This window comes from Peromyscus californicus, unplaced genomic scaffold (assembly GCF_007827085.1).
Source record: "Peromyscus californicus insignis strain IS unplaced genomic scaffold, ASM782708v3 Scaffold_11__1_contigs__length_118956290, whole genome shotgun sequence".
In the NCBI taxonomy this organism is placed as follows: Eukaryota; Metazoa; Chordata; class Mammalia; order Rodentia; family Cricetidae; genus Peromyscus; species Peromyscus californicus.
This window is the reverse complement of record NW_026294402.1, coordinates 36,098,619-36,118,997: the sequence shown is the minus strand read 5'-3', so window position 1 is coordinate 36,118,997 and position 20,379 is coordinate 36,098,619. Positions and strand designations below refer to the sequence as shown.

General features: G+C 47.3%; 1 protein-coding gene across 1 annotated transcript in view; it reads left to right on the top strand.

Moving 5' to 3' along the window:
• The window catches only part of Sorl1 (sortilin related receptor 1), a 170,253-nt gene extending 150,156 nt beyond the window's left edge, over positions 1–20,097 (top strand). The window contains exons 39-48 of the mRNA XM_052757426.1: positions 30–112; positions 1,148–1,244; positions 2,633–2,817; positions 5,073–5,192; positions 6,367–6,531; positions 8,226–8,400; positions 9,376–9,482; positions 11,666–11,858; positions 14,608–14,820; positions 16,010–20,097. Coding sequence (XP_052613386.1) covers positions 30–112; positions 1,148–1,244; positions 2,633–2,817; positions 5,073–5,192; positions 6,367–6,531; positions 8,226–8,400; positions 9,376–9,482; positions 11,666–11,858; positions 14,608–14,820; positions 16,010–16,077 — 1,406 coding nt within the window. The 3' untranslated portion in view covers positions 16,078–20,097. The remainder of the gene's footprint in view (positions 1–29; positions 113–1,147; positions 1,245–2,632; positions 2,818–5,072; positions 5,193–6,366; positions 6,532–8,225; positions 8,401–9,375; positions 9,483–11,665; positions 11,859–14,607; positions 14,821–16,009) is intronic.
• Positions 20,098–20,379: the final 282 nt, after the last annotated feature.

The following is a 20,379-nucleotide window of genomic DNA, read 5'->3' as shown; positions in this document are numbered from 1 at the left end:
GCTTCTCTTTGACTCCTTGTTCTTTTCAGTGATCCGAGCCCCGCATATCCACATTGACAGCTACGATGAAAATTCTCTGAGCTTTACCCTGACCATGGACGGTGACATCAAGGTAATATGGAGTTCCCAGACTGGCAGCTGGGTGGGGCTTTCCTTTGTGTGGGAACTCACATGTCTTAGTGCAGGGAGATTAGGAGACATGAAGGACCTGGTCTAGTGGAGCTGAAATACCAGACCTGGGTTGTTCCCTTTCCCCCATGAAGAACAACTTGAGTCTCCACATGTAATTACTCTGCCTCGGCCTGGTGCCTTTCTTCTTTAACCATATAATTAAACTATTCACAGCTCCCAGTGTGCAGAAAAGTCTTGATGTGAGCAGATTATGTGTGCCCTATCATTTTCAGCTTTATTGGATTTCCTCGTACTCAGTGCTAATGTTGAAGTTCCCATTGTGGTAGAGCAGTTTTCTTGGGAGAATCAGATGCCTTGGAAACCCATCTGTCATGTATCTCTATGTCCACCCAGTCACTCCTCGTGTGCCACCACTGGTCCCTCTGAGCACCCGTCTGCATAGCCTGCTTATCTGTCCCTGTGATCTTTCGAATTGAAATCCACTTCCATAATTTTGTTTCCCATCTGCTGGTTTTTCATCCCATCCCTCTCCATCCATGATGTTGTGGCAGGGTGGTCTTCAGGGTCCTTGTGCCATTCACTTAAGTACATTTACTATATCGTGTTCTTAACTTCAAAGAGGCCTATTAGAAGTGTGGAACTTTGTAGTGTTAGTCATGAAGACATTTTTTTTTCTTGTTGTCCCACATGTGATGGTTTTTAGTTCAGAACCTTCTCTAATGGAGAACTCTTGGAGATGGTAGTCTTTCCTGATTCTGTGGGCCTTTGTATTGACCTCTTGACCTTGACTAAGAGGTGAACCTGAGCTGAGATGTTCCCCCTAACTGGCATTTACTATAAATAACTGAATGTATTTAATGGTAGCACAAATAGAAGCTGATGAAAAAATCAGAAGAAACACCTGTCCACCGAAAGAGATGAGGAGGCAGCTGAGGGGACCAACTGCATCTGGTGTGTCAGGGTGTCCCCTGACTGTGTCGGCTGATTATGTCACATGCTTCCTGGTTCTTGGCAGGTCAATGGCTATGTCGTGAACCTCTTCTGGTCATTTGATGCCCACAAGCAAGAAAAGAAAACCTTGAACTTCCAAGGAAGCTCCCTGTCTCACAAAGGTAACGCCTTGGAGCTGCGCTGGTCTGTGAGCAGGGAGGAGTAAGCCAGATCGGTGCTTTCCTGGGAGCAGGGATGGGGGGGGTGGGCGCTGGGAGACTGGGAATGGGTGGGTCCTCTCTGGAGATGGTTGTGCATGGACAGTCTTTGCCCGTTGAGGATGCTGCCTGCGTCCTCCTACCTCAGGCAGAGAGTCTTTCCTCGAACCTCCTTCTAACCCTGGTGGCCCTCAATGGAAGCTGGGGCAAGAGAGGAGGAGGAGCCTGTAAGGAGCCAGTGTAACTCCTGTAGATGATTTTACACTGTGTAAGAATCCAGACTCCATTACCTGCGTTCTTTCTGGTTTTACTCTCCCACAGCTAGTAAGGGGTAGGGCAAGGCCTGGTGTGTATTGGCGTTCAGTAAAGATTTGTTAACTGCACAGACGGGCAAGCAGGTGAGAAGAGGAGGTGGTCCAGTCCTCACTTAGGTCTGTGCAAACTGTGAGAGCCATTAAAATTCTTTTATCTGAAGATGGTCTCACAGGAAGATGTTAATGTATTTCTAAGGGAAAACCTTCAATACCAAGAGCTGCTTGTGAGTGCTGTGAGCAGCTTGGGAGCTTCCTCCTTTCCTCCCTTCGGCCTGTTTGAAAAGGACAGTCAAACAGAGCTTTAGTCCCTCCTTGTTAGTCTTGTGAAACAGAAACCACAGACATGCTCTTGTCATTGCGGCCATCATCATCTTCTATTATTATTTCCTTTTGTCAGTGCTGGAGATTGAACCCAGGGCCTTGTGCATGCTAGGCAGACTCTCTGCAACTGAACTAGATCATAGCCCTTGGTTTTTCATATACCATGTAGCCCAGGTTGGCCTGGCACTCATTTGCTAGCTCAGGCTGACCTCATGCTGGCAGCCCTCCCGCCTTAAACCAGTGGAATGCTTGGCTTGTAGCTATGAGTTTAACTGGGGTTGGTTATGTGCTGGGGCAATTTACCAGTGACCACACCACTGTAGAAAATGACTCCCAGCCCCCAGCACCATTACCTGCCAGTGTTTCCTGTAGCAGACACAGAAATGAATGTCCTCGTTCCCAGATTTTGAGACCCTCTCTGATTTCCTACAGATGGGTGTGAGCCTCAGGCCTCCTGTCACACAAGGCCAAATAAATGCAGGAGTGTTTTGCCAATTGTACATCCACATAGTCAGCTTTAGAAGTTACCTAGTCTCTAAGAGTTACATGTGCTAAACAGCAGTAAAATATTAAATGAGTTTGCAAACTATTGAAAGGTAGGGTGTGCATACCCAAGCAAATTCTTGGCTGTCACACACACACACACACACACACACACACACACACACTCTCGCCACATATACACATCCCTGACATTCCTCTTCCTTCTTTTCACAGTTAGCAATCTGACAGCTCACACGTCCTATGAGATTTCTACCTGGGCCAAGACAGACTTGGGGGACAGTCCTCTGGCATTTGAGCACATCTTGACCAGAGGCATCCGTCCACCTGCTCCTAGTCTCAAAGCCAAGGCCATCAACCAGACTGCCGTGGAGTGCACATGGACTGGCCCCAAGAATGTGGTAAGTGGACAAGAACGACCATCCCAAGTTTGTCTGAACCCTCCCTAAGTGTAAGCCCCTGGACAGCCACGGGACTCTTCCCGGTCTCTGCTCTTGCTTCTCGTCTCTCCCCAAACACAAGCCACCTGCCAGCTCAGGGTTACCTTCTGAAGGGACCTGTCGTCCCAGGCAGCCCTGCATCCCTGACCTCCCTCTGCTGGCCTTGGAGACAGCTCCTTGATGTTTGTCGTTGGGTAGACAGACCACGCATGCGGGGTGCTGTATTCATGCACTAAGGAACTCATCCTGGGTAGTGAGCTTGATTGAATTCTTTAATATAATATGGTTCTGCTCTTTCACATGCCCCACAATGTGATGCTGAGCAAGAGACAGGGGCAAAAGTCCAAGCCTTAGCACTTAGCACTCCCTTTTACCTTGAGGGAGAGTATACATACCCACAAGGAGACGTTTATTCTCTGTTAATAGGCTCAACTTGGTGCAGGCACACTTGTCCCGCTGAGCAGTCCTCCGCAGTAAGGTGTGGTCTACAGAACAATGGCGCGTCACATAATGCTAGAGCCTCTCTTTGCATGCCAACTTGTAAAAGCCCCCCTGTTTGTGCCGTGCCCTGGCTCGTGTGTTCACTGGTCACACACCAGCTTTCATATGTGATGAGTCCAATGAGGCCCCCTGGGGGTGGCCGTCACCTGCTCCTGTCTCTTCACTGAGTACTCTGGCAGCACTCACGGTCGGCTTCTTCACCATCTCTTAGGGGCTCCTCTTGTCTCCTGACTCCCATGGGCTCTGGGAGCCCTTCCCCATCACTAGCTACCCTACCCCGTGTACCATGGGCTCTATTATAATGAGATAATCCTATGAGCACCAAGCCCCTACTGGGACCGTGGCCTCCCATTTAAGCCTCCTGTCCCCCTTGTTCCTTCCTTGCTATGCCATATGCATTTGCTTTCCAACCTTGGATCCCCTCAATTTCTCTCTTCCCGCCTCCTGGTTAACTGGCCCCAGGAGGCCACCTTTCCTCTTTCACTATCCAAGCTCCTCCTTTTCCAGACCTTCTTCTGAGCAGAGTTACAGGAAGTGGCATTGTTGCTGGCACGCTGACATCCCCAGGCAGCCCCCTCTCTATGCCCAGGGTACCTGCAGATGTGTACCTTCAGGGACCTGGCCTCCTGCGCATATACTCGGGGGAAGAAGTACTCTAATCCTACTTTCTCTTCTTCAGTGTGTTCCTTCCCATTTGAACTCACTCAGCTGTCATTCCTTGTTTAGTCCAGCTCCCTGGTTTGAGATCCCCTCAGCTTCCTACATGGACCCCTAGAGTGTGCTTTAAATACGCCTTTGGTCAAGTCAAGTTTAGGGCCTCTATTGCAGCAACACACTTTCACCCTGGAGAGGACACAGGCCTTGCCATCTCCAGCCAGTGGTGTGCATCTGTAAGGTCATCTGGGCAGACAGCCTGCTGGAGCTGCAGTCATTGTCTGGATACTAGGCGGCAGGAGGGCAAGAATTTAGGGCCTGTCCTGCCTTTAAAAGAACCTGCTAGACCCTCCCACTGGGCACTTCTGCTTACATCTTATTGGCTGACACCTGCTTATGTCTCATTGACTGACACCTGCTTGCGTCTCACTGGCTGACACCTGCTTACATCTCATTGGCTGACACCTGCATACATCTCACTGGCTGACACCTTGTTTCTGGTTCTTTCAGCTTTCACAGTAGTAGGGAATGCAGACTTCTTCCCACCAGGGTTCCCCTAAAGGAAAACTGGGAGGGTTGGGAAAACCTGCCCTCCTGGGTCCACTCCACAGGCTGCTGAGATTCCCACACTCACTCGACAACTCCCACCACAGCTTCTGACCCCTCAGTGTAGCCCCTCAGCTCCCCTGTCACCGCTGTTGGATTGTATAATGTCACCCCTCTTTGGTTGGCCCTCTTTGCTCTGACATTTCCTGCAGAGCTTGGAATGGCAGCCAGCGCTTCTCATTTGCTCTCTTGGCTGAATTGGTGCTTTTTTTCCTTCCCTGCCCATCCTTCCTCAAGAAGCAGCTCTGTGAGAACCAGAGCTGCTCATGCTCAGCTTTGCAGGTGCACACACACACACACACCTGCCCGTTCCCAAGTGCGATCAACATAGTAAAGGTTGAAGGAAGATTTCTCTGGGCGCTTTAGAACTACTTCCAAGGTCTCAAGTCGGCAATTTCAACTTGAGGGCATTGACCCATAAGCTGATGGCCTTTTCCCTTCTCTGCTTTTACCAGGTTTATGGCATTTTCTATGCCACATCCTTCCTTGACCTCTACCAAAACCCTAGGAGTTTAACCACTTCGCTCCACAATAAGACAGTCATTGTCAGCAAGGATGAGCAGTATTTGTTTCTGGTAAGCTTTCTGCACCAGGGAAACAGGGGTTCCTGTCTTTAAAGGAGATTTCTTAAGCGTTGGGTCTCCTGAGCGCAGCCTTAGTAGAGTGGGGACCTGGGGACCTGGGGACCTGGGGTCATCTTCTTTATAAGTTCCCACAGTCAGTTTCCCAAATGCAGCTCAGTGGTGGAGCATGGGTCCGTTGGTAAACGAATCAATGCCTTTGTCAGAGTCCACTCCTAGCAATCCAACGTCTGTATTGTTACACGTGTGTGGGCCAAGACATGGAAGAAGGTATGTGGGCTGCCACACTTTGCTTTCTGCTGCTGAGATAAACACCACGTCCAAAATCAACTTGGAGCAGAAAAGGTTGATTTCATCCTACAGGTTAAAGTCCATCACTAAAGGAAGTCAGAGCAGGAACCTGGAGCCGGTAGCTGATGCAGAGGCCATAGATGAGTGCTGCTTGCTGGCTTGCCTCCCAAGGCTTCTTTAGGCTGCTTTCTTATATAACCCAGGACCACCTGCCTGGGGTGGCACCGCCCACAATGGGCTGGGCCTTACCATGTCAGTCATCAATCAAGAAAATGCCCCCCACACTTCCCCATAGGTTAAATGATGGAGGCAGTTTCTCAACTGAGGTCCCTCTTCCCAGATGGCTCTAGTTTGTGTCCAATTGACAAAAGAAAAAAGAAAAAGAAAAGTAGCTAGCACATAAGCCAGTATTATGTGTGAGAACAAAAGATTTGATATAACCTAAATCTTTCGAGAAAAGACTGGTAAAATAAATTATGGCTTATCCGTGGAGTGGAATATATAGCACTGTCCAAAAGAAGGCAATGCTGAATGTTTCCATATGGAAAAAAATCTGAACCCATCTTATGAATTTTTAGGAGGGGAAGCATAGTTGTGTGAAAAAAATTTTAAAAGATAGGCTGCACATGCACACACATGCATTTGTGTGTTTCTGTGTTTATATATCATGTATCTATGCTTACATATGTCTAGGGCATTTCTGGATGGAAGATAAAAGAGGAAAATGGTCTAGGTCAGGCAGGGAACTATTTTATATTATTCTGTGCTAACTGAATTTCATTTGGGGTCATGTGTCACTAGCTTATTAAAAAACAGTATGGCAGAGGTTGCATGAGCCCTTGTGGTATTGTTTTTCCTGTGTGTGCTTGGACCCTAGGTCCGGGTGTTGATCCCTTACCTAGGGCCTTCTTCTGACTACGTCGTAGTGAAGATGATCCCAGACAGCAGGCTTCCACCTCGTCACCTGCACGCAGTCCAAATAGGCAAAACCTCAGCAGTCATCAAGTGGGAATCGCCCTACGACTCTCCTGACCAGGACCTGGTGAGTGGGAAGGCATACAGCCCGCCGTGTTTACGCTTAGCGTGCTGTGGGTAAATGGAGTGCGGTGGAAGGGGTCAGGTCGTGTGACGGGTGACACAGGAAGTAGCTGAGCTCAGCAGGCCTTGTCCCCATTTCTGTGTGGTCAAAGACAGATCTTCACGGGCACCCCTTCTGAGTTGTCCCCCCTCCATTGTTCCCAGACACCCTATTTCTTTGCCCTTCCTCAGCTATTCCAATCTCCTCCATCAACCAGAGCTCAGCACTTGAAGACCTGCAGGCCAAATCCAGCCTATGGATAATTTTTTAAACTATTGTTTAATTGGAACCAAGGCCATACCCATCTGCGTACATATGGCCTGTGTCTTGTTTTTGTGCGATAGAATTATTTGTGGTTGAGCTCCTAAGACCCTCAAAGCCTAAAACACCTACCATCTTGACTTTTTCAGAGTTTTCTATCCCTTGCCAAAAAATAGGACAGGATGTTGATCCTGGGAATACCCCACTCTTCCTTGCTCTGGACCTCTTTGACCTCTGTCCTTCATCCATACACCTCAGCGTGTGGTTTCCTCTTGGCTGCTGAGACACCTCTTGATTCTCGGGTTCTCCCTGGTGATCAGGTTTCCTGTGTGTCCTAAGTGTCCCCTTCCTTCCGTACTCCCTAAATAAGAAGCAGCCTAGGAGAACAGGTTAGGGCTGTTTGTGCTTTAGAGCTGGAGCTGAGCATCTTCATCCATGTCTCCTCTCTGTCGGTATCCAGACACTGTTGTCACAGTGGAGAGACAGAAGCCTGGCTGCTGATGTTACAATTGGTGTGGCTTTTCCTAGAGTGTTTTGGTTTCCTCCTCTGCTTTTCATTCCCTCGTTTCCCTTTTCTGCATTCCTGCTTCCTCTTTCTCCCCTTTCTTTTCTTCTCCTCTCTTCTCCTTTCCTCCTTTCCCTTTTCCTTCTCCTCCCTTCCCATCCCTTCTCTATGACACTTGTGCGTGTAGTTCTGGGAATGTATACTTGTTATAAGATAGACCCTAGCTGCCCTGAAGACTTTCTGAAGGACCTGAGTCAGACTTGGAGGCTCAGAAAAGTCAGCCCGTGCCTGAGTTCCATGTCTGTGTATTCAACCAACCGCACATTGAACATATCTGAAAAAGGATTGCGTCTGTATGTAACATGCACGCGCGTTGTCTCTTGTCATTACTCCCTGAACAAGATGGTATGCTCACTGTTACATGACTGTGGTGCTTTGAATAAAGATGGCCCCCATAGTCTCATAGACTTGAATGCTTAGTTATCAGGGAGAAGAACTGTTCGAAAGGATTAGGAGGTGTGGCCTTGCTGGAATGGGCGTGGCCATGTTGGCAGTGTGTCACTTCAGGTGAGCCTTGAGGTGTCCATTCCAGGCCCAGGCTTTCTCACTCTCTGCCTGTGGATCAGGATGTAAAACTCTCAGCTAGTGTTCCATGTATACAGCCATGCTTCCTACCATGTTAATGGACTCACCTCTGAAACTGTAAGCAAGACTCCAATTAAATGCTCTCTTTTGTAAGAGTGGCCTTGGCCACAGTGTCTCTTCACAACAATAGAACGGTGACTAAGACAATGGCACTTACACTGTGTAAGGTATTAATAATCAGGAGCTGATTTCACGTAAAAGGCCTTGCCTCTGGCTGCTACTCAGATCCTCCCTCTGTCTGTCTTAGTTCTACGCCATTGCAGTGAAAGATCTGATCAGAAAGACGGATAGGAGCTACAAAGTCAAATCTCGCAACAGTACTGTGGAATACAGCCTTAACAAGCTGGAGCCTGGAGGAAAATACCACATTATTGTCCAGCTGGGGAACATGAGCAAGGATTCCAGCATAAAAATCACCACAGGTAAGTGGAAAGGAAGAAAGGCCTTCCTGCACACTGAGCAACCTCATGCCCGCAGACCTCGGCACAGAGGAAGGCCGTAGTATCTTTGTAGGACATGCAAGCACGGTTCTTCTCTGTCCATGCTACAGCAGACCAAGGCAGAGATGTGGGGTTTCCAGGGTTTGGGTGAGGGGGCCACGACTCAGTCGTCTGAGCAAGACTCTTATTTTCTGCATGCTTGAAGTTCATTTGGTTGGTTAGTTTTTATAATGCAATTCAAGGGCTTGAACTCAGGATGTCTTTGAGTGCTAGGTAAGCACTCTACCACTGAGCTGCACCCAGTCTCTGTGAGTCTTTTTCTCACACTGCCCTCCCTTAGTGTGTCCTACCGTGGCTAGGGGAGGAAAGGAGGCATGCTCAAGAGAGTTAAACGCCACAGTATTTCCCAGTGAGGACCTGGACTGTGTCACAGTGGCCCTCTTGGTGATCAGGCAGATAGAATGGGAGGAGACCATAAGGCTGTGGGATAGAGGATTGGTTAGTCTTCTGCCCAGTGAGTGAGTCATGACTCCACTGCCTAGATTCCAGCAAACAATGTCAACAGTTGCAGGTGGGGGTTCAGGCCCATTAAGGCTGGGGATGCATGTCATAGACCTGGGCCACTCTCCATGCTCTTTGGGGCCCTGTGTTCAGACATAACTTGTTCTCTCTCCTTGGTCCTTGCTGCCTCTGCCTTATGTCCCGATTTCATGGTTAAAGGTCTAATAACAACCACCACTAGTGCTATACTGAGCGGTGTTCATGGTTAAAGGTCTAATAACAACCACCACTAGTGCTATACTGAGCGGTGTTCATGGTTTTGTTTTGTTTTGTTTTGTTTTTCATTATCCCATGGTTATTGCAGCCCTTGGAGGCTGGGAGCATTTTTTTCAGCCTCTTTTTCTAGATGAGGAAACAAAGGCTCAGATCTATGTCTACTAACTGTATCTGTTTTAGTTTCATTATCAGCACCCGACGCCTTAAAAATCATCACAGAAAATGACCACGTTCTTCTCTTTTGGAAAAGCCTCGCCTTAAAAGAAAAGCAGTTCAGTGAAACCAGGGTAAGTTCGTCGTGCATCCTCAATGACTTTGGAACGCTAGCTGAGAGGCTGTTTTAGACATGAGTTCATTAACAGCAGGCTGGCAGACAGCGTGAAGAAGGAAGGCAAACAGCGGGCATGGGCATGAACTTGAGAACGAGAGGACCATTTGCTGATTAGTGAAGTGCTCATGCTGCCCATGAAGTGTGAGAACCTCTGTATTCAGCACTCACGGCCACACGCTTGTCCTTGGAAGAAAGAGATGGGTAGGAGACTCATGGTGCTTCCTGCAGCTGGACTGTGCTCAGCCTTGGGACCAAGCGCCCCGCCCTTCCCCGACCCTTTGACAGCTAGGCTGTGGTTCCAGTGCCAGGAAGCTGAGTCACACTCTCCATCTAGTACCTTGTCAGCGTCCCCTCAGAGTCATTAGGAGGAGCAAGAAGTCCATGAAGATACTTTGTTGGCATATGAAAAAAACACCTTTGTTTTGCTATTGGCAGGCCAGTATTCTGACAGCCTGGGAAGGAAGGGAGAGTGAGATTCAAGAGGTTTGCCCAGGAGGGTGGACTCATTATTCATTGGAACTGGCTTAGTCCCCTTGAAAGCAAAGTAGGGCTGTGATGGTCCAGCTGTGGTCACCTGGAGGAACAGTGTAGGCAAAGAGCCCAAGGGTTTTCCGCAGTGTGATGTGAGAGCCAGGCTCAGGTACACTTTGAGCCTCCTCACAGCTCCCACAGCTGTGATATCTACATGCTGAATGTCCTTAAGACTATGAAATCTACCCAGGAACACTCCAGTGTTGACAAGGTACTGAGCAGTAAAGCACTCCAGCAGCTGGGAGCAGGAAAAGAAAGGCTCCTAGCAAGCTAATGGCAAAGACATCAAGCCTACAAAGGACTCTGGGAGAGTAATGCCAGTGTGGGAAGTGTCTAGGGAACGACACTGAGAATATAAGTTCGTTCAAAGTTCTGGAAGGCTTTTTGATAATACTTATTAAAAAAAAAAAACACATTGAAATGTTCACATTCCCTGGTTTAGTTATTCTAAGATTTTACTTTGAGAGAGCAGTGCATTAAAGTTCCATATACTCTGCTTCATGATAGAAAGAAAGAGGAAACATAAATGCCTAACAGGAGGACTACAGAAGGAAAGGTGATTGATGGTTGTGTACATTGTTTCATTTGTGTCTTTATGTATATGTCAGATGTTCTACACTGGATTTACATGATAATAAATAATCATTACTAGCTTATAAGAAAGGGTGGGGTGCCAGGCATGTGGACAGCCATTTGCCACTAGGGGAGCCTGTATGGACAGCAGGAGCCCAGCTTTAGGTTGAGAGTACAGGCCAGTATTCCATTTCTAGTGAAGGATGCTGGCAGGGATATGGCGTGCCCTCCTCTCCTCCTCCTGGCTTAGCATTAGAGACATGTCAGTGGGGTAGGAGCCAAGAGGCTGATTGCCCAGTGGGCTCAGATGTGGACAGAGTTTGACACTGGGGTGTTGGAGGGCAGCAGAGAAGCTGGCCACCAATCTGATCCCAGCCAGCATCTTGGGTCTGGCCTGTCCGTTTCTTAGCACAACAGTCTGGGACTTCCTGAGGCAGTGGGGGAAGAGATTATCTCATACTGTCCTCTTGTGAATAGAGCCACCGAGCTGCTTACGTGCTTCTCTGTCAATACCAGGCTGTTTGACTCTGGCGATCAGCCTGCAAAGAGCTAGAAAGCTAGGAGACAGGAAGTGAATGGCAGTGGCCTTCCAGCAGTTTGTCCTGGGGAGGCACGTGTTTCCTTTTCTGATGGCATGTTCCCGAGTCTTGCCGGTGCCCACTGCCACCAGGAGATGTCATTAGTCAAATCCCTTACTTCAAAGTATTAGTAAATTGCTCGGGTTCTTTGAGGCACTGGTATTGCTGGACACAAGCAGCTGCTGCCTGGACCTTTGAGCGTGTGACGGTTGCCATGATTCTCCTGCAGGCCATACCTTGCACTTCCTTCCCTGCACATTGTCAGTAGGGAAAATCCTGCTTTCTGAGTTTAGTCAACTCAATCACATCATCGAAAGAGCTAGCGAGAAACAACGTGTATCAGCATCCATAAACCCCCGCAGTAAGGACTCCCCTATAACTGGAGCCAGTAACAGAAACCATCAGGCCCTCTATTCAAACCCCTGAACGGTCGGCCCACTGGGTGTTTTGTTTGCAGGGCTACGAGATCCACGTGTTTGACAGTGCTATGAATCACACCGTGTACCTTGGGAACACGACTGACAATTTCTTTAAAGTGTCTAACCTGAAGATGGGTCACAACTACACGTTCACGGTCCAAGCGCGGTGTCTCTTCGGCAGCCAGATCTGTGGGGAGCCCGCAGTGCTGCTGTACGATGAACTGAGCTCAGGTGAGTTGCGGTGGGGCCGTCCTGTGTGTGTGTGTCCTGCTCCGAGGAAGGAGAGGGATGCGATGGTTTTTCCCGATGATCTTTCTAAGACACATTTCAAGTACTATCTGTGTGCCTAAGACAATCACTTAGGTGCCAATTCAGTCGCGTACCGATGGAGTTAATAAATACTTCCTGACCGGCCATGGTACTAGTACAGTAAGTACTGGGATTGCAAGGTACCACGTAGAGTGTACAGTTCAGGAAAGGGCAAGAAGGAGACTATATTTAGGAAACTCAGTAGGTCTATTAGTTGCTTTTTTTTTTTTTTTTCTTGCTACTGTGACCAGCTACATAGCAAGGAGCACATTGAGAGTGGGAGATTGATTTTGCCTGGCTGTTGGAGGAGACAGAGCCCATCATGGAGGAGAAGGCATGGCAGCAAGAGTCTGGGGCAGCTGCTTAGGCTGCATTAGCAATTAGGAAGCTAGTAGTAGAGGAATATTGGTCCTTAGCCCTCTCCGTCTCCTCCTTCACTACATCCAAGCTACAAGCCCATGGGGATGGTGCCGCTCACATTGAAGGTGGGTCTTTCCCCCTACTTATTCCTTCGGAAAGGCCCTCAGAGACACACACCCAGATATATGCCTCAGTCTTTCACATGATTGAATGAATACAGTCAAGCTCACCATGATGATTAACCATCGGGGGTAGACAAACAGGAGTTTTGTTGGCGGTTTTCATGAGACTTGTGGGAGCCTTGAACATGCTAATAGACCTGTAACTCCCCATGTCGTTAGCTCCTCCCACCACAGACAGCTAGCACTTTCTGTGATGACCTGGGATCTCTGTCTTTGGGGCACACAGATACTAGCATTAGGTCACATTGCTGCTTTATAAGGAAAGTACTTGCATTGTGGTAGCTTGGCCAGGATTTCAACAAATATCTTACCACTAGGCTTTGCAAGTACCTTTATTTCTAGCCAAAAGCCTGGCAGGGTTGCTGTTAAGTGTTCCCTCACAGTCCTTCCTGGGTTGGGGTAGGGGTGGGGCCTCAGTCTCTTAGAGCAGTGGTTCTCCACCAGTGGGTCTTGACCTCTTCGATAAACTCTATCTCCAAAATTATTGCGATTCACAACAGTAGCAAAATTATAGTTATGAAGGAGCAGCAAAAATAATTTTATGATTTGCGGTCACTACAACATGAGGAGCTGTATCCTAGGGCCACAGCATTAGGAAGGTTGAGAACCGCTGTCTTCGAGGATGAACACTTCCTTCTTCTACCTCCCCTTAGAGAGTCATGGTGGAGTCAAAGCTTCGGGAAGGTCCTATGGAAAGCAAGCAGCAAAACTCGTGATAATATGCTTTTTCCTTAATAACCCTGGTTTAAACAAAACCAGTTATTAGTCTGTGAAATACACATTGAGAGACACTGTCTGTCATGAGGCCCCTCCCTGGCAGCTGCTTCTAGGGAATCAGGCTGATTAAACCCTCAGAAGTCCAGCCAGGGAGTAGTTCTTTAATTTACCACCTCACCATTGGGGTAGGCTGGGAGCTATTCTTTTTTCATGTTCAGAAAATGAAAGAAATTTAAATAGAGCCATACATACTGAATTGCTAGATTACACCTACAAGAAATGGCTGTTCTCTGGTCCATCTTCATGGGTATTGTGTCTGCTTGGCTCTCTCTGGGAAGCTATGATGCTTTCTCTGTGAGAGGGGAGCTTGCTTATGCCATCTCCCCCTACACCAGGGAGCAACTCCAAGGTCTATAGTAACTATACATAAGGAAAGGTCATTCTGCCTCTTTGGCTCAAAACTGACTGCATAGCTCCATTTTCCTGCCCCTAAGTTCAGGCTAGCTCCAAGATCTGTAATGTGAAAATTTTCCTCACTCTCAAGAGGATGACCCCAACTCCAACAGATGTGGAGTTGAAAGCTGGAGAATGGCCTTTCTCCAGAGCCCCAGTGAGGACCTGTCTATCTGTAAGCCATCTGGAGTCACCATTTGTTTAAGACCATGAGAAGGCAGCATCTTTGTCAGGTTATAGACAGCCAAGAGGCCGAGTAATGAGCTTTTACAAATGTCAAATGTATATAGAAAGGTTGTTTCTCTTTTTTACTTAAGTGAAAGAGAGGGGGGAAAAAAACCCATAAAACTTGGTGAGCTGTTGAGTCAGTGTTTCAGTGAAGGAATCCGGTTTGCGGAGCTTCAGGTAATTGCGGAGTGACTTTGGTGCCAAGTAGGGGGAAATAATTGCAATCTCGTTAATTAGTGGTCTGATTTCACATCCTCTTATGTAGGCAAGCAAGCGGCCTTAAGTAATAATGCTAATGAAATCAGTGTTGATGTCCCAACAAAGGTCTCCCTTCCAAGAGATTATCTAAATAACCAACAAGGCAGTGATTAGGAGTCTAATGTAATTACTGTATTTGCATGTGCAAGGCCCACGGTCTAGGGGCTCATGGCAAGCATTTGGAAAACATCAGGCTTCACGCATGTGCTGGAACATGTCACACAAGACAAGCAAGCTGGTTGTGTTGGAACCCTTGCAAACTCTGGGCTGGCTTGCTTTCCTTCTCTCTCTCTCTCTCTCTCTCTCTCTCTCTCTCTCTCTCTCTCTCTCTCTCTCGCTCTCTCTCTCTCTCTCTCTCTCTCTCTCTCTCTCTCTCTCTCTCTCTCTCTGGTGAGGCCTGGAGAAATTGCCAGGGCCATCCTCTTCGGGCCCTCAGGTAGGAGGCTCACTGGCAGGAACTGTTGGCTCCACAGGTGGAGATACAGCCGCGGTCCAGGCTGCCAGGTCTACAGATGTTGCCGCTGTAGTGGTTCCTATCTTGTTCCTGATCCTGCTGAGCCTGGGTGTCGGCTTTGCCATCCTCTACACGAAGCACCGTCGCCTCCAAAGCAGCTTTACTGCTTTCGCCAACAGCCACTACAGCTCCAGGCTGGGCTCGGCCATCTTCTCCTCTGGGGATGACCTGGGTAAGTAGGCAGGGGTACCAGGGGCAAACACCATAGAGCCAGAGATGTGATCAGGGAAGATTCTGTCAGCTCAGCCTTTCAGGACAGGTGTCACTCCAGGGTTCCCACTGTCTGGGATCTTTCCTTAATCAAAATGCCACAGTCTCTTTAGTTGTGTAGTTCTGGTCCTAACAGGGAGAAGTGGAAGGGTCCCCTTTGAACAGAGAAGACTAGTGCCTGGGTTTGGATGCTCCCCAAATTTCAAAACAATCCTCAAGTGTGTTCAACTGACCCTGGTCTAATCCTCCCTCTGGAGGGCTTCAAGATGAAAGGGTCACATCTCCACTCAGCTTCTGTGTGAAGCCTTTCAGTCAGCCACACCTCTTTCCATTTCGAGCAAGCGCAGCCTCCTCTTACTCTGTGTGGGGGTGATGGACAGTAAGAGGAAGGGAAACCCTTTGATCCCCGTTGAGAAGTCTTGCATGCTGCAAGCCCTAAACCCAGAGAGCTAGTAGCCAGGTCATGTCATAAAGTGAGTGTGGGAAAGGCTTCCCCAAACTCAAGGCACCAGATGTGAGTTTCCCTGTAGACCCCTGTCGCTTCTTTTCTCTTTATGAAGCAGTGTGTTTTCTCCCCCCCCCCCCTCCAGTGGCCATGTGAGATCATCTGTATGCCCTCGCCTTCTCTGATTTTACTTTTGCTAATCAGCAAGCACCTGGAGTGCCTTGCATGAATGACTCCCTTTGGTTTCCCTGTTAGGGTGCCATTCAAGAGTCACTAAATGCCAAGCAACAGCAATCTCAAAGGGACAGCCATGAAATCTGGGAAGTTGCCCTCAAAATTCTTAAGCAATCCCCCCCACCCATTTCTGTGTCCTCAGAGCAGTTCAGATTCAAAAGAGAAAGGGGACAGATAATTCAAGTAAGAGAAACGCCCCACCCATTTAGCTGTAGGGGATGAGATTTATCTTGCTACAGATTTTACTTCAAAATATTAAAATAAGTTGGGTCACTTAGGGAAGGGAAGATGGTGACCTGAGCAGAAGAAAGCCAAGCTGGGTTCAGGACTAGTTAGTGTTGGTTCAGGACTAGTTAACGTGTTGGTTTAGCTGGGGGGTGTTGTAAGGCTGTGGGCATGGGCAGAGCGGTGGCATGTGGGGTCATATAAAACTCTGCCGGAACTCACCAAGGCCTGACTGTTTTGTCTTCAGGAGAGGACGATGAAGATGCTCCTATGATAACTGGATTCTCAGACGATGTCCCCATGGTGATAGCGTGAAGGAGCTTCTCTCATTAGAAACCAAATGGTGTAAATATTTTATTTGATAAAGATAGTTGATGGTTTATTTTAAAAGATGCACTTTGAGTTGCAACATGTTATTTTTATATGGGCCAAAACCACCACCACGACAACAACAACAAAAAAAAAACCAACAAAACAAACAAAAAAAAAAGAGAGAAAGGAATGAATAAACTTTGTTGTATCAACTGTGAACTTGAGACCAGGTTGATTTTAGTGACCACGTTGCTTTGATTTGACACTGATGTCGTCTTACAGAGCTGTGCTTGCTGGGCATGCTTTTAAGTCTGTGAGATCATTTTGGTTCATTAAAATGACCATTCTTTTTATTTTTCTAAGACGCAGAAATGGATTTAATAAAAACTTCAAGAGAGAGAGTGATGGGCAGAATCACATTTCTCCTTGAAAACTGCTCAGATTTTACCTTTTGTTTGGATTTAGTTTACATAAGTGTGTGGGTGTCTTGTGGGGGAAGGTCCTGTTCTGTTGTTTTTGTTAATTTATTGGGACTCTGCATAAGGCCATATTTTAGTGGTCTTCTGAAACCCCTGGTGTGAAGGGCCCCTTGCCCATGGCAGGGGACGCAGGAGTAGTCCGTTTCAGTTTGCTCATGTCAGGGACAGGTCTTTGGCAGGAGAGAGTTCTGGGTCAGTGCTAGATTCCAGTTCAGTGGAACTATAGCCTAGAAAGCCCTGCAAGCCACACCCCCTGTCTTCTAGGAATCTGTGGGCTTTTACTGTGCATGTCTCTGTAGAAAGTGTACCTCTGGAAGCTGCCAAGTGTTGACACTGCTTTCTTATACACTGGGATCATTGTCACTTGAAAAAAAAAATTACTGTGGTTGTGGGAGAAAGTTCTAGATCTGTGCCATGATAGATATGCATTGCAAATATAATATGCCATGTCTCCATTTTTTTTTAATTTGAGTTTTCCTTTTGTTTTTACTCACCACCAAAGAATTTCAAATGTAAAATTGTATATTGGGTTTAAGCCACTGAATTGTCCTCAAAAATCCATACTGATATATGCAGTCATTTTGAATTTGGTCAGTGCCTTCTCTGGATCCCCACTCTACCCCTCCTCTACCCCCCGACCCCCACTTCCCTAGCCTGTGCCCCCACCCATCCTTAGAGAGTGTTGTAGGTATTGCCAGGGATGGAGGTAATCTAAACATTTGCCTTCTCCATCAGCAGATTTGTCCATTTGCTTTCTTTGTGAGACACCATGTGTGTCTAAACACAGCAAACCCCCCCACCCCCACCCCCGCCGCCATGTTTCATGTCACCGGCCACTTGAAAGTTCTGTGGACTTCTTCTCAACCCACCCATCCATCCAGCGTGTAGGCACCAATGTCCAGCTTGTCGTGACTTGTGATGTATGAACAAACTCACTGAGGATTTCCTCCCAGCGGAAGAGCAGCAAGCTCTGCGAATATTCCAAAGTTATGCCTCTGAACACGTTTTCTATATGCAAGTTTTGTGAAACCTGCCTCCCCTTCCATGCAACGTGTCCCTCCTCACAAGTGCTTGGTTTCTTTTAACTAAAAGTATCATTCTTTGGTGGGAATAGAGTCTCAATTTACCTGAGGATTGTTTGGAAAATAAGAGCCATTTTTTTTTTAGGATATATATGTGCATTAAATGAGCATTTTGACCTGTAGATGATACATAGTGTGCTGTGTGGCTGTAGTTCCTGGTAGCAAATGCTAGGAAAAAGGAGTCAGTTGTCTTACAACTTATTTTTTTTTCTCTTCTTTCCTCTCACCCCCTTTTTCATTATTTTTCCCCCAGACTGGAATTTCTTCAGCTTTATCTTGTCTTGCTTTGAAGTTTTGCTCAATGTTCCTCCAGCCCCACCACCTCCGCTTAAATGAAGTCTTTAAGTAGCTGAAAGATTAACAGTCTGGTGGGAGGCAAGCCATTGAATTGAACTGCTAGGAAAGTATATTTTCTCCTTTTCTTTTCCTGCCAAGTTTTTGGTGGCATTTGTAGAAGCTGGTGTAAAAGGCTCTGAGGCATTATTGTCTATTATTCTGCAGGCAAGCCTTTCCACAGAGCATATGTCTCCTGCAGGCAATGTGAGTTGTTGCCAAGCATTGAGGCCAGTCTCCAGGGCCTCATGATGCTGAACCATAGTACTGTACAGACCCACCACAACCCCTCTCCTCGGAAGATGCACTGTGCTGTTTGAAAACATGTAGCCATTTAAGGCTAGAATATTTTATATAAATAGCAGAGCTGAGGTCCTGAAGACTAAGCCAGATAGATGCAGCTATGTGTAAATTGTATATTTTTGTGAACTTTTCAAGCACGCACTCCCGTTTCCCTCTGCTTAGCTTTGTGGAGGTTTTTGATGTATTCACATCATCTGCAAGAGTCCAGAGGTTGAAGTGACTATAGGAAGTTAAAACCAAGCTATGTGTCATCTTGGAAATTTTCCACCTCACAGGGAATGGAATATACCGGAATACCATGTACTTGGTTTCCTGTGGACCGTGTGGGAACTGGTTTTTTTCTCCTTCCTGTATTGACTACCCTTTGAGCTTTGTGGGATGTGGGTCTATGTGGATGCAGTGACAGAGGAGAGTTCCTCCAAGGGCTGTGGAGAGGCCACATCTGAGCAGACAGGTGAGACTGTCCATGACTGCTCGATGCCTAGCAAGCCGGAGAGCCTGGCCTGCTGCCGGGCAACTGGCTGGCACTCTGGCTTTTGGAGAACTGGCTCTTCAGGCCTACCTCTGATTGCATCACTAGGTATGTTTGCAAGCTGGCAGGGGACAGTCACTTGCCTGTTCTCTCCTCTCCAGATAAGTGGCCTGCTAGATTAAACTACACTCTCCAGCTTCTAGAACAGGCCCTTCAGAAGACACTAGGTGTCTAGAAGGGAGCTAGGAAGGCCAGTGGTAATGCTGAGCCCTTTACAGATAAGCACCAGTGTCTCCTTGGTGGATCCTGCCTTCCTATGGCCCCCAGTGGTCAGCACAATTAGTAAAACTCTATTCCCTGGGCCCAAACCCCATCTCATAGGTTAGTTCTCTGTCCCATGAAGAGGGCCATGGTGAGTTCCTGAGATTTCTCTTCCTTCTGCAGAGAGGTGAAGAGAGGTTCCCCTCAGGAGAAATCCAGACACATAACAAAATTGAATTCCATCCCCATGGCCGCTGTAAGAATCGACTCTGAACTCTGCAGGCGCTTCCTTGTGTTGGGATTGTATTTCCACATTCCAACTATGTTTTTCTTAGCTGGAGTGTGTGCTGCTTTTCAGGTACAACTTTTGTGTAATACAAGCCAGAGCATTAAGTTTATATAGACTACTTCCTATGCAAGGCTGAGATACGGGATAAGTCGCAAGAGACGTGCCCTGTGGGCTAGACAGTCAAGAGGTGCGTCCTCAGTTGGAACGCCACCGCTGAACGCACCTGAGGGAGGATCGGTTGCATGTGTTCCTGCCCATATTGTTTTGAGCAGCCATATGATAAATTTAATCATCAGAGCCGAGTGATTACCCTAGAATGGTACCGGTTTCATGTGTGATAACTTCAGTGGGCTGCGCATGAATGCTGAAGTGGAGCATTATTACCCTCAGATATCCCATGTCACTCCTCATCTAAAGACTCTTGTTAAGACTTATTAGACACTTTAGGCAAAGTCAGAAGTATCTGCAGCAAAATAAAGGCCTGTTCTGCTCTTATTTAAAGTGAAACACTGTGTACTTGTTTCTCTCCAAAGTGAAATTAGGTATTTATAACTTCAATGGCCTTGCTAAGGTTTCCAAGTCACTGATTTCTGCTGAAGATTTTACTACATTGTTGCACAATTTTAAGATAATTTTTTTTGTCTTGGTGTCAACTTTTTTCACTGAATAAAAATTTAACTGAGTTAAAAAGAATTAAAAACGAACACAGAAAACCCACCGCCACCACCTGTTTGAATGTCCACTGTGTGTGTCTTAAGTTGTTCTGAGTGCAATAAAGATGGCTAACGCAGTCTCTAAGCAGCAGCTGGTTTGTCTCTTTGAAAAAAGGTGTTTATATCATAGAAGAGAGAGCATTAGGACCTGGGATAATGCTGTTAAGGACCTGGTCTCAGATGGCGGATCCTCAAAGAACACAGTGTCTGTGTGCTGGCTGGTGAGTGGGGAGGTGTGGTGGCGACTGTTTGGAAGTGAACAGAATTATTCCATAGAGATGTCGACTCAAGTGCTTCCCTGAGCACTGTGACTACGTATGAGAGACAGTTGGTTAAGGGGGTGAGATTTGGGACCGGAGAGAAGAAAGCACAG